At 34.9% G+C, this 15120-nt stretch overlaps 1 protein-coding gene across 5 annotated transcripts in view; it reads left to right on the top strand.

Moving 5' to 3' along the window:
* Positions 1 to 9290, top strand: part of LOC138696240 (kelch-like protein 26) — a 149008-nt gene extending 139718 nt beyond the window's left edge. For all 5 annotated transcript variants that reach the window (XM_069820925.1, XM_069820921.1, XM_069820923.1 and 2 more), the window contains one exon: positions 8426 to 9290. In XM_069820925.1, the coding sequence (XP_069677026.1) occupies positions 8426 to 8577 (152 nt within the window). In that variant the 3' untranslated portion in view covers positions 8578 to 9290. The remainder of the gene's footprint in view (positions 1 to 8425) is intronic.
* Positions 9291 to 15120: the final 5830 nt, after the last annotated feature.

Here is a 15120-nt window from a genome sequence, read left to right as displayed (position 1 = left end):
CTATGCAGGTGTTTGGCCAAACAATCATGGCCTGTTGCCAATCTAAATGCAACTACAGACGATTTTCGTGGTAAATCGGGAATTAACTGTGGATTATGATGCAGGGAGTTCCATTTTTTCCCTTGAAATTGTGTTATCAAGTTTTGTTTGTTGAAGTCTAAGTATGTAGATTTAATAAATATTTTCACAGAGTAATATGTAGATTTAGTAACAGATCTGTAAGTAGCAGTGCTGCCCTTCTTTGCTAGTGCATCCGCATTCTCGACCATGTATATTTAAAATTGTATTTAGAACTGATGGTTAAACAAACAATTTCCTCACACTTTTTCATCTTTGATCAGTGTGTGTTTTCTTGATAGCAGGAATCTTGTTGAAGCTCTTATTTTGCTGTAACCCACAATAAAATTATTGTAGTATACCACAGGTCAGGATTAGATGATTTTTAGAGGTTTTTGCGCCACATTTTAGAGTGCTGTTAGCACCTGATGTAGCTCAGTTGATAGTTATGGTTTCTCGAAAAGTTCTTGGCAAACTCATATTCTGCGACTTCTACAGCCTCATTAAATACATTTTAAAAATATGATCTTTCATCAACTTCTTATTTGTGGATATAGATCACAACTGTTCCTTCTTTTATTTTGTCTTCACTGATTTATAGAAAGTTTTTCTTCGCATGAACAAATACCGTGCAAGTACATGCAGAAAAATGCAGAATTCATGAGCCCACAGTTTCACACTATTTGGAGAAATATCACCCCACCCAGTGCTGGATTTAGGCCTAGGCAACTCAAAGGGGCGGCATTTTTCTCTCTTTCCTTTTTCTTTCTTTTTTTTTTTACAGTGAAATTTGTTTTTAACACCCTTGTTAGTAAATCTTTTCTGAAGTTTATTCTGATATTGTTTTGTTATCACATTGTCGCGGTCATGACAAGAGTAAAAGGAAAGTGTGCAGCTGCATAATTATATTGTAATACCGGTATCATATTATTATATTACTAGCCATACCTGTGTTCTCCACTGCACCTGTTAGAAATAAATATAAAGTAATTACATAATTAAAATAGGACGTTTGATCCAGGAAACATTCGTGTTTGTTAGAAGGACAAATCGTTCAATATGTTACTTAATTGAAATTGTATTTAAATAATTAAATTGCGATCATTTTGGTCCAGAGAGCACTCATTTGGTGCAATGACAATTCCTTTAACATGTTTCTTATTTGTTATTACACGCAACTATAGTTTAATGAAGATTGACATATCATTTAGTTTTAATGTGTAAACTTTATATTACTTGCTATATGGTTCCATTGAATTATGGTAATAACTTAATTTTAACCCTTGTTTTCTACGTCTTCAGTAAATGGCGCTTGGCCCACTATGGTTCTGAAACCTTCAAATAACTTAAATAGTGATACAGCATAAACAGTGATATGTAATTATATTTATTTCTTTCGAAAATGTAAGAATTCACGATCTCCTATGTACCATTGCCATGGAATGAATAAATGTGTTTTTTCTTCCTACTCAAAAATTTTATATTTTGCACATGGGAATTACTGCAGGAACAACAACGCTACAATCTGAGGCGGCGGTGAAAACGTATTGTATTGTTATTTTAAAAGTCTATCAGACCTACCAAATTTTGCATAGAATAAAACTTATCGGAAATCATTTTTAAAGAAACTTTTGTTATGTAACATTTTTCACAAAAAAACAATAATAAGCGAGATATTTCGATTTAATTCAGGCCCCGTTAAATGAAGTATTTTGAATGCCATATAGCCTAAAAATCTAAATTACAACGAACTTAATTTATATTTCAATTTTCATCGAAATCCGTTCAGCCATTATCACGTGAAAAGGTAACAAACATCCAGACAGACAGACATACAAACAAAAATGTCAAAAAAGCGATTTTCGGTCTCAGGATGAATAATTATACATGTTAACACCAATTATTTTTGGAAAAGCGAAAATTACCAGAAAATTTTCGGCTACATATTTATTATTAGTATATATTATATTATATTATATTATATTATATTATATTATATTATATTATATTATATTATATTATATTATATTACATTACATTACATTATATAAAAAGTGCGTTGATAACGGATGTACTCCGATAAGAAAGTTTTTAATTTGTTGTGGGGGCTCTTGAATCTCAGAAGGAACAACTTTTACAACAGCACAACATAATCTGCTTGGCTCATTACCCAATTTTTTTTTGTGCATTGCATTTATTGCATATATAGTCTATTTTATGTATTTTAACAGGATTTGATTGAGCATAGTTAACATTTGAATTATAAAATAATGGATTGCTAAGCTAACGTACTATTACTGCATACTAAATCAATACACTCTCGTTGTTCGTTAATTCTCTCAGATTAAAATGAGTGTGTACATAAATATTATTTTAAGAAATATAGAAAACGAATGTACAAAAAAGCCTATCAAATTTTCTGTGCATAGATAGGAAGCTATTTTAATCTTACCTGTCCTCGATTTACTAAGAAGTTACTGTAATAACATTGTAGCAGTATGTCCATCTAGAGAAACTACACTTTCCAAGGGTGAAATAATAATTAATTATACAAATCGGTTAATTTAGCTTCCGATATTACTTCATACAAACACAGAAACATTGTCTGTAGGCTAAGTTTAATAGCTTTCGATTGTTGCTGTCCGAGGCCCCTTTTTCGATTGTTGTTGTCCAAGGCCCCTTATAGACGAAGTCATTTGTTATTTCATTGCACCATCTTAGATGGCATTATTTTAATTTTAAAACTCATTTATCTCATTAAATATCAGTCCTATCAAAATTTTGTAAAGAATAAAACTTATCGGAAATCATTTTTAAAGAAACTTTTGTTATGTAACATTTTTCACAAAAGTCAATAATAAGCGAGATATTTCGATTTATTTAATTCAGGCCCCCTTATAACCCACCTTTTAAATAAAGTATTTTCAATGCCATATAGCCTAAAATCTAAGTTACAACGAACTTAATTTATATTCCAATTTTCATATAAATCGGTTCAGCCATTATCGCATGAAAAGGTAACAAACATACAGACAGACATACAAACAGAAATTTAAAAAATGCGATTTTCGGTTTCAGGGTGGTTAATTATATATGTTAGGACCAATTATTTTTGGAAAATCGAAAATTACCAGAAAAATTTCGGCTACAGATTTATTATTAGTATAGATGATACTACTGAAATTTAAATGCTTGTATAAACAATAATGCATTGTTGAAAATCAAATTCGATGTGTGTTTATTATTTATCGCTATGAATAGTAACCACAACTCTCAGTCACATTTCTAATATAATTATTTCGTCAACAATACTATTGAAGCACTTTCAGTATGTGCACTATATAATTCGATATGAAAGGTTTATTCCGCAAAAAATTGGGAGTTTATTTTCAATTTACTTTATACTTCCTGTCGAAGTAAGAAATACTCGTAATAATTATACTACCAACAAAACCAATGCTTAAAAATAAACCACAGCCTTCCTTTCACAAATAAATTTTGTTTCAACAATGAATAAGTTTGAATATGTTTCTTTGCATTGATGTGTTTTGTCAGATCGACTTTGAAGACATCATCAATGCTTTCTGTGTGAAGAAAGTGCGAAGGAAATCTTTATGATTCACATGTAAGATGCATGTATTTTGATTCCAGTTATTTATTGTTTTCTGATTTATAACATTTCATTTGAAACTAATTTCAACTAAACATGACCTGTTGTGGATGTTGGGGAAGGGGGGGGGGGCAAATTTTAGCACTGCCTAGTGGCGGCACTGTACCTAAATCTGGCCTGACCCAACCTCCATCGAAGTTGTTGGGCTAATGGTTGGAGCTAGAGGCTGAGCTAAGGGCACAGTACCTCGCCTCTTTGTCAGTTTCTGCAAGAAGTTCCAGCTGAACAATGACTTAATTCGTGGTGTTTCCCTTGAGCCTAACAGAGGATCGCTTGCCATTTTAAAATACTATCTGTAATTTGTTTTCTAAAAAGAAAGAACTTTTGTTTGAACGTCTAATCTGTTTGCTTACTATGTTTAATATATGCTGTTATCTTCCAATGTTCTTAATTTCCCTTTTTTGTTCGTTCCTTACATTTCTCTCTTGTGATCTTTCCTGTCTAATTTCAAGTGGACAGCTTCAAATACTTGTGGTGTACTATAAGCACTAACATGAGCTGCTGTCAGGAAGTAAAAATAAGGATAATAATGGCCAAGGAAGCTTATAATAGAAAAAGAACCACCTTTTGCAGACCCCAGAAAAAAAGAACTAAGGAAGAGGCTAGTGAAGTGCTTTGTGTGGAGTATGGCATTGTATGGAGCAAAAACATGGACATTACAACGAAGTGAAGAGAAACGAATAGAAACATTTGAAATGTGGATATGGAGAAGAATAGAGTGTGTGAAATGGACAGACAGAATAATAAATGAAGCTGTGTTGGAAAGAGTGGGTGAAGAAAGAATGATGCTGAAACTGATCAGGAAGAGAAAAAGGAATTGGTTGGGTCACTGGCTGAGAAGAAACTGCCTACTGAAGTATGCACTGTAAGGAATGGTGAACAGGAGAAGAGTTCAGGGCAGAAGAAGATATCAGATGATAGACAACATTAAGATATATATGGATCATATGCAGAGACTAAGAGGAAGGCAGAAAATATGAAAGATTGGAGAATGCTGGGTTTCCAATGAAAGACTTGCCATTTGGCAGAACACTATGTATGTATGTATGTATGTATATATGTATGTATGTATGTATGTATGTATGTATGTACGTATGTACGTATGTATGTATGTATGTATATATGTATCAACTTCAACCAGGAATACTAATGAATGTTACGGTACATTGTGGTAAAAAAAGAACTCTATTGACAGCTAACAAAATTTTTAAAATTGCATAGTCTAAATTGGATAGATTATATTCTTGCCACCCATCCTGATATTTGCAGTCCCGATTTCAATTTTGTTGTCCTATGTCCTGTGATGTTAGTTGGGATGCTAATTGTTCCGATTTTTGGGAATTTTATTGTTAAATTCACGAAAGAAATTTTCCCCTTTTTATCATATGTAATTTATTTTAATATTAAATATTCTTTGTGGGGCATATGTACTATTCATGAACAGAAGCAAAGCTGACTTAAGTGTTATAAAATTATTAGAAAAGTTTATCTTCAGAATAACTTCGATTTTTTTTTCTGAAAACAACCCTCTATAGAAACTTGAATCACTATCATTAAAAGGAAACAATCAAATTTCTTTCAAAAACAATCAAGAAGCAGCACTGGGAGTTAATGCCAATTTGGATGCTCTGTTGTAATGTCTTAAAAAAACATACTGCCAAAAGTTTAAAAGGAGAGTGAGAGCTTGAAGTGGGTGGTGGGTGGGGACTTTTGAGCAGTGGAGTGTGGTCTGCTCTGACAGAGGTGGTGTCGTGAGCCATGGCTATGCTACCTTCAATTGTCTATATAGAGAGGGTTTTCTCTCATATTACTTTAAACTGGACTAATGATAGAATAAGTGTTCTGTTGATTTGATCAAAGCAGAACTTCTCATCCATACTTCCTTACTTACTTATGGCTTTTAAGGAACCTGGAAGTTCATTGCTGCCCTTACATAAGCCCGCCATTGGTCCCTATCCTGAGAAAGATTAATCCAGTCTCTACAATCATATTCCACCTCCCTCAACTCCATTTTAATATTATCCTGCCATATACTACTCAGTAGCGGCCGGTGATCGAAATCCTCGGTGAGGCCAGATGCAACTAGTTTAAGTGCCTCCGATAGGAAATGTTTGTTTATGATATTAATTATTGTTATTATTATTATTATTATTATTATTATTATTATTATTATTATTATTATTATTATTAATCTATTATTATTACTATTAATGAAAAATAATTTCACTCACCAAAAAAGCTGTTATGCTGTGAGTTTCAGTGATTGTTTCAGTGTGATGAAGCAACCCATACTATGTGTTGAAATTCCCCAAGATTCAAAATGGATGAATTCCCCTTTCTTTCTTTTCTTTTTATTTTATTCCTTTGACAGCAACAAACAAGGCCAACAGAGAAGTTTATTTTGCACCACATTACCACTTAACAATTTATGTTGCCCATACCAGGATGCAATAGAAACTCGCGTTTTAAGATTATCTGTCAGAAAAATTGTCAGCGATGTCGTAGGTATCTCGGTAGTCTCTCTCTTTATTTAAAACTTCCTTTCTTTCAGTATTATTTCCTCTCGAAAAAGGACACACTAACAATGAATTAACTGCTCCAGCATTATTTCTCGCATTTGTTTCTGTTTATATTTTCAAGAAATATATAACAACATTGGTCCAGATTCGCTACTGTACAATAGTACAACACTCTCGCTTAAGTAATAAACTAAGACATAAGGGGAGAGAATAGTGTGGGTCTCTGCCTGCCAAAGAGCTGGAATTTTGTTATTTATGGCCTATTTAGGAAGACAAGTCACCATTGCTATTCCCACCCCACTCTACCTTTGAGACCAGCTCATGGAAGGGAGAAGTGAAACCTGACCAGGCCACGAGGCCTGACGAATTGTGCCTCAGCTACAACATTTTAAGCGCAAACTCAAAGCCCATGAAAAGACAGGAAATGCATAAGCTAGACCCGGCACGAGCGATCCTGGCCTCAGGAACAAATTTTACTGCAAAACAGGTCTATATACATCACAAAGTTTTCAAATGCTTCTACAGCAATATATGCTTCATTCAAATAACTAATATATTATATAAAAACACAAAATTTGATTTCAGTTAAGCAAAGTGACTGAGGCCGGGCCTCACTTGCCTCAATCAGCCGCCACTGATATGTCTCAGCCTCCCCAAAGGTCTTTTTCTCTCCGGCCTCCCAACTAACACTCTATATGCATTTCCGGATTCGCCCATACATGCTACATACCCTGCCCATCTCAAACATCTGGATTTAATGTTCCTAATTGTTGGGTGAATAATACAATGCGTGCAGTTCTGCGTTGTGTAACTTCCTTCATTCTCCTGTAACTTCATCCCTCTAAGTCCCAAATATTTTCCTAATCACCTTATTCTCCAACACCCTTAACCTCTCTTCCTCTCTCAAATTGAGAGTTCAAGTTTCGCAACCATACAGAACAACCGGTAATATAATTGTTTTATAAATTCTAATTTTCAGGTTTTTTGAGGGCAAACTGGATGGCAAAAGCTTTTCAACCGAATAACAACAAGCATTTCCCATATTTATTCTGCGTTTAATTTCCTCCCGAATGTCATTTATATATTTTGTTACTGTTGCTCCAAAATAATTGAATTATTTCACCTCTTCAAAGCATAAATTTACAATTTTTATATTTCCATTTTGTACTATGTTGTGGTCACGAGACATAATCATATACTTTGTACTTTCGGGATTTACTTCCATACCTGAGCAGCCGGGTAGCCAGTTGGTAGAGCAGCTGGCTACGAACTGGAAGGTCCGAGGTTCGATCCCAAGTGGTGGGATTTTTCTCGTTGCCAAACTTTCAGAGGTTTACTCAGCCTCCTATAAAATTGAGTACCAGGTCTTTCCCTGGGGTAAAAGGCTGTTGGAGCGTGGTGCCGACCACACCACCTCATTCTAGTACCGAGGTCATGGAAAGCATGAAGCTCTACCTCCATGCCCCCCAAGTGCCTTCATGGCATGTGACAGGGATATCTTTACCTTTTTACTTCCAAATCTCTCTCTTTACTTGCTTAAAGAACTTCTCATCCATATGAACATTAATATGATTTGTTCAGAATTTGTATACAAGTTAAAAAAATGAGAAACAGCTATTGGAATCTGCTAGGATGAACAAGAAATGTAAATAGCAGAACCTTTAAATGAATGTAATAATAATGTGTCTCATAAAGTTCTTCGCAGTACCTGCTGTCTTCAGAATTATTTTGAGGTGTACTGTATGAGTTTAATTTCAATCCTTCATTATGTTACTAAGACTAGGTTAGGTGAGTTAGGTGTGTGAACATTATTGTACTAAGTTTTGCGGTGTTAAAACAAGATTACTAAAGTTAATATTTTGTATAAAATAGTAAAATGAAAATGTCACTTCTTCTGAAAAATGAAAGATGGCAATCCTGACTGCAAGTGCATAACAGAAAGTATGTAAAAAGTAACTACATTCTGTTGAGTGGTGTATTCTTCTTTCAACTAGTACCATTTAATAATAGAAAGTGTAGCCATCTCTAGGAAACTTGTGTTTAACAGAAACGATTAATTTGTGTTTTGGTGATTTTATTCACTTTATCTACAATGTGTGAATAAATCACAAATTTGAGACATGCGTTGTAGAAGACTCTTACTTCTTGACAATAATAATGGTTTCTGTTATTGTTACAGCTGTCATCGAATGCTACGATCTTGAAACTGATACTTGGACCACGGGAGAGAAGTACCCTCAGGATATTTGGGAGCATACTTGCGTAACTCTGTACATTCCAAGGTGCCGTGATGATATGGAAGTAATGGCTGCTACACAGGGACGGACGTAGCAATACGAGAATGATCGTAGTGCAAACGAGAGCTGTGTATATAGTTGATAAATATCTGAATCCTGCTTGAGGTACCTGGAATGATGTTTGCTGTGATGTGGAACCAGAACACCAGATAGTGTACAATGACACTCAGGTGTAATTAACTATTATTTTCTCTGCTTATGGAGCTTTACATATTTGGTTTATTTATTTTTTTAACCAGAGAAGCACATGTGATGGAAGCATGTGCGCTGATTGTTTCAACATGTGGCAGAGAATTCTGTCTTATCATGTTGCATTACTTCTTGCCAAGATAATCTTTAATGGCAGATGGCAACTATAGAACTGTTGCTATATTTTTGTCAATTGCAATAGACAATCATTTTTGACACCTCCAAATGTACAAACTAAATCAAACTGCAATTTATACAAATAATAAGAGCATAACAATTTCACATTTACAAACTAACTAATAGTAATTGAGTTACAAAATTATCACAAAGTGAAGAGATGTATCTATTTTTCTATGCAGACTCATGTCCTGTTAGAGAATAATAACTCTACTGTTGTTGAGTTGCGAGACTGGAGTGTTGTATGACAAAGAGTTGAGGTATGTTGTTGCTTTCTTGTTGCTGTTGTGTTTTGAGATGACTGTCATATTTTCTGTGAAATTGTAATAATATTATGTAATAGGATAACTTTATAAATATAGGAAATATATTGTTTGTGAATTGTGTTGTTTTCTATGGCGTGATAAATGCATAATTTTCCTGAACTGGTATAATTCTGTACTAAAAATCTAACCTCATTTTCTTACTTGACTTCATTTTATATTTTACTTATTGCTCAAACACATTTTCATCCTATTAATTGGTAAAGTATTTCAATACTAAACATCATTTCAAAACGGAAAAATATATTTTCACATTAAGTAGTTACAATATCATTATTTTTACCACAACTCATAGACATCAACCAAAGATCTTTCACTCTATCAACTTTATAAAATATTCTTGTTCTTTTTCTTCGTATTCCCTTCTCTTTCTTAAACTGCTAATGCTGATCTTCCTTAAAACTGACATTAAAAAGTCTCGTGCTGAAAAGCTGCGTGATCTAGTCATGCCTTGAACTAACAGCATGGAATGAGTGCTAATTCGAATCCTGATGGGAGACGAAATTTTCTCGTGAAATTTCGACCAGTGTATGGGACCAGTGCGAATCCAGCCTTGTGATGACTTTGGAGAGCTATGGTAGTTATCAAAAACTAATTCTTTAAGCCAATTATGAGGAGACGATCATGCTGATTACAAGTTACATCTGTACTGGTTGGATGATCTTTCACCTCTGCTTGAAGCATGTGAACATGAGGTCAGCATCCGCCATAGCCCTTCATTGCAATGGCGATTCCTTCATGTTGGAAGTAAGGAATTTCCTACACTCTACAGCAGCTATCAGCAGATTTGTACTCACTATGACATCACTGGACACAAGCCGCAATACATAAGATGTAATATCAATCGAGGAATAGCCTATAGACCACTCCATTCGGATCCCAGTGGCGGACTCTCAACACGAGCATCTGATATAGACTACACAATATCTAATGATTTATGGATGGACAAATTTTATACTTTATTTCATCTTAATTTTTACTGTACCACAACAACCTAGGAAAATACGTCACAATTTTTCACTCTTAATTCAACTCGTAAATTTTCGTCTGTTAGTCAGGATCTTTGTTTAGATTTTACAACTTTTCATTCAGAAAACAATTGTTTGGAAATATACTGAATGTAGAGCCAAACAGCAGTTATGTAGGGTAGAGGCAGGTGACATAAGATATGGCTATAGATATTTTTCTATGGAGAGCATTTTAAATAAATCTAAACCAGTCTGGTGTGTTACACAATGGCGACGTTTTCACTTATTTCCAGCTCTCTTAAATAATATTTTAATCCCTCTAGTAGACTTTTTTAAAGTCTTACTTCGTGTCCCATCTGTTACTACAGATACAAGATGCTTTATGTTCAGATTCATTTCTTCTATATATTTTCTTCATGCTTGGAATAACTCTTCTCCTGTTGTATTTCCTTTAAGTGCAATGATATCCAGGAAATATTCTTATACAGAGAGATACTGCGTAACTCCGCGGTTGAACATTACCAGTTCTACTGTATTAATATCTGTCTCTCCACCTGAAGCGATACATTAGACTACATTTTGATGCATTTTTGTTTTTATTTCTCGTTCAGCTAGTGTTTTAATATCCCTTTATCCTCCTTCGTATTGTCCATGTGGATAATTTCATATTGTTAAAAACATCAGATTATTCGGGACAAATAATGTTAGCAACCTTATTCAGACATATTTTAATAAGCTTTCCTTCATTATAGCACTTCATTGATTTTGAAATTTCCAAAGCAATAACATAACTTACAGGGAGTTCCTTTTCACTCGTATCTTGTTTCATCATATTTTAGTACGGAACTATTATTTGAATTCATTTCATTTTTTTAATGTTTTAATTGGTTTGCTCCATCCAGCCCTATGAAAAGCAAATTACTTTTAACCTTATTTTCTACTGTATACATTTCCATTTAAAATTACATTGGATATGTTCATGCTTACCTATGATTTCGTGATAATCATTATGACATGTGTCATAATGTCGTTCAATGTTTGATTTATAAGTGACTAATAGAATTTTAGAACACAAGAAGCGTCTACATTGTCACCATGTGCACAACAAATACTGTTCCTCCCATTCTTCCTCAAACACGTTTCTGAACAGATATTGAAGGTTTTGAGAAATTTAACTCTAAGCAGGTAACCTGCCATTGATAGATGCCTAAGTTCTGGAGTTGTAGGGGAGTTGGATTGAAGGGAGGGGGTGAAGCAAAGACAGTTTACTGTGCTACCCCTGTGACGTCACTATTGCTAGTGATCACGATTACATTTTTGCTGATTCCTGCTCTACTATGTCGACTTCTGTACTTTCGTAATGGTCAGTTTAACTATGTAGTCTTAGTAGTATCTGCTGGTTGTCACCACTGAAAAATTTGTCTGAGAGGTAGATTTGACTAAGTAGTGTCGTTCTTTACCAATCTCTCGCTACTGCCACCTCCACTTCTGACTGAGGAACCTCATGGCATTCACTACAACATGGATGATCTGGTGCAGTGAAAGGGGAGGAGGGGGGTATTTCACAATATTGTAAGGGCTGTAGGAAGTCAGAAAACATTCTTCAAAGCCTGAAGTGGACATGAGGTCTTCCTCATGATCAACGTGTCTTTACCAACTTATAGCATGTTCAGAAAAAGCAACATTATAAGCATAGGTGGAGAGAGAACTGTTTCCTTGGGGGGAGGGGCAAAGCAAAACCTTAGAATCCCGATGTAACGAGGTTACGGGGGATATCATTTACTTACTCCCCTGTTATAGCTTGACCGTGGTACAGTATATCGGAATATGATCATTTAACAAAAGTATTTTTGGGGTACATGTTTCTTATAGTGTTACATCCATATCCACGATGTTTCGGACCGAGTTGTATAGGGCTTTAACTGTAGGTCTACTACAAAATATTATAATAGGGCATAACCACAGGCAGAGTTATGGGAGGGTATGTGGGAGCACTGCCCCCCCCCAACTCTTTTTTTTTCTATTAACATTACAAAATATTGAATTCAAAAGATTTTTCTTGCTTTTGTTTATAAATTGGATATTATTTGTAAATGTTACCATCGTACGATCTTCCTGGAAAATGGCTGTTTTCACAAAAAATCTTTGGACTATGGTTGTTTTATGAAAACTACTGCAAATTTCCACTCCTTTAACATCAGACTAGGCCTATGGTGTTTTTTCTTCACTAACATCTAATTCAGTAGATGGCCGCTGCAGACTTCTAACACAAGAGTACAGGCTGTTACAAAAGAAACATTAGAGTGCTTCCATTGCTCAAACGAAGTATAGAAATTCTTATACATTCAGAAATTTAAAATAAATATTATAGTCTAAACACATAATCTGAGACATTAATTCGTCAATTTAAACACAGAAACTTAATCATAAACAAAAGCAAGAAAAGTCTTTTTTGCATTCAATATTTTCTCATGTTAATAGAAAAAAGAAAGTTCAGACAAGTTTGGGGGGGGCAGTGCCCCCCATGCCCCCCCCCACAACTCCACCTATGATTATAAGGAGAAAATCCCCCAGGAGCATAGGCTTGGTTAATTTTTATAATAGTGAATTTTATGTAGACAGATTAACATTCTGTATTGGCGGCATATCATCTTCACATGTAGGTTGTTCTTCAATATTGCTTTTCTTATAGTGGGTAAAAATATTATAGTTACATATTATGTCAGAGTTGTGAAAGCTTATCGGTACTTCAGTGTTAGGTAACAGTTGACAATGGCTAATGATTCGTGTGATTGTTTAATTCTAGACATACATATATTATAACAGACCTGCCCAGATCAGTCGGAGTACTGTCCACCTTGTAACTTCTCAAACGGCTGCTTGAGCGCTAGTCACCCACCATACAAAGGAAACACTAGTAGACGACAGCTCGTTCGTAAGCACGTGGATATGTCGATGATATGTTTCTGTTTCATATTGTGTAGTGTATTTTAAGTGTAAAATGGTGAATTTATTGCTGTGTCCCTTTTTGTACCAGTAAAAGGATTAAAGGTACCACAGTATCTTTTCATGAATTTCCGAGTGATGGTGAGAATAGTACGAAGTGGATGCAAGTCATATCGTGACGAGGTTAGTTAAACCCAAAATTTGTTAAATTTGTTATATATGAATTGACGTCTATTAGCTGCCGATTTATAACTATAAATATATAATGCAATAAAATCTCTGTGATCCAAAATGTAAAGTGGAAATATTTCTTTGTCAAGTTCAACTAAGACTAGAGCGTAGTGAAAGGCAAGATTTATTAATAGGCCAACACGATATATTATTGCGTATTCAACAATGGCTTTATAGCCAAAAATTATGAAATGGTCCGCAGTTATGGCTATGCGGATAGCATGTGCGCTTCCCAATCAGTGGTCCGTGGTTTGATTTCCGACTGGGAATGGAGGAACTGATCTTCTGTTCGTGAGACTGTGTTCTGTGATGTCCTTCATTCATATATAGTGGAAGACAACCACCGCAGTATCAACCTACCTAGGAAACCGAGGGAGGGTCTGGTTCGCATACCCACTGTCTCATCTAAAGGATATACATGCCTTCGGGCAGATCACCCGCCATCATCATACAATGTAGCAAATGAAATAGTACCGTATTTTCTAAACCTAAACGTCTATGCCTTTTAGTTCATTAGCTAAATTACAATCTGTCCAACAATGTATACAATAAGTGATAATATGAAAACATTTTTAAGAAATTGTTGCCGATTAGCAAGAATTTGGTTCATAAAATAAGTTAACTCGAAAATATTATTTCTGTTTCCTCTGTCTGATGAGCACAATTTCTCTATTGTTTGTTTACATCTGAAGTCTGATTAGTGTAAAATATTACTATTCAGCGATGTATGCAATGGAGAGGAACAGGAACTAGACACCCTACCCCACTATCTCCTGGTCTAGTTGCCTCATAAATTATGTCTTATTGGTGCCACTTATGAAGTTTGAACCTGTCTTCTGACAGTTCACTAAACAACAATAGCAACAACTATGCATTTTAATGGTTATTTAAGCTTTTTAATAGGCCTAAGCAAGACACTATTTTCAAATGTCTTGTTTTGTTGTGATGCTAAATTATGTGAAGTGTAGGTCTATCTCACATTGACGTACCAACATTTGGAAATCAGAGATTTTATTGAGAAGTGAAATAATGCATGCTAAATTATTTTATTACAATATTTGTAGGTGATGATGACGGGTTATGGCAGCCCTCTGATTGCAGTGTAGTGTGCAGTTTACATTTCACTGAAAACGATTTCAAGGAGTGCAGTTCAAAGAGGATCCTAAAATTAGGTGTAACTCCTTCCGTATTTCCTTGTTACCCTTCCTAAAACAAGTAAAGAATGTTTCCTGTAGAACAAAACGAGTGAGAGAAGGAGCGCCTGAAAACCATCGAAAGAAAAAGAAAGACATACCGGCACAATTAAACTTGGAAAATAATGTCGATACGAGTGACACCCCTGAAGCTGCAAATTCGTCAAAGAAATCTGTTCATATTCAGACCGGTCCTAGTTCGTATTGTGTCTTGAAAAGAAGACAAATTCAATCGCTCAAGCGGATCAATCGTAGAGTGAAATGCAAAATAAAAGAACTAGCAAAAAAAGCAAAGACTTTAGAAAAGTGCTGCATTGAATCAGAAAATAAAATTAAATCCTTAAACATTAGAGAATTGGAAGATGCTGCAAATGAGGGTGACGTTAAGGTATCGTTCTTTATTGAACAATTACACGCGTTCGGACAAAAAAGTCATCGCTGGGGTGAGTCTACTATTAGATATTGTGTCTTATGGCGAAGCAAATCTCAGTCGGCTTATGATTTCGGAAGAAACACATTACTTACACTTCCTAGCAGATCCATACTGAAG

Source organism: Periplaneta americana, chromosome 3, assembly GCF_040183065.1.
Source record: "Periplaneta americana isolate PAMFEO1 chromosome 3, P.americana_PAMFEO1_priV1, whole genome shotgun sequence".
Lineage (NCBI taxonomy): Eukaryota > Metazoa > Arthropoda > Insecta > Blattodea > Blattidae > Periplaneta > Periplaneta americana.
This window is presented reverse-complemented; position numbering and strand designations above follow the sequence as displayed.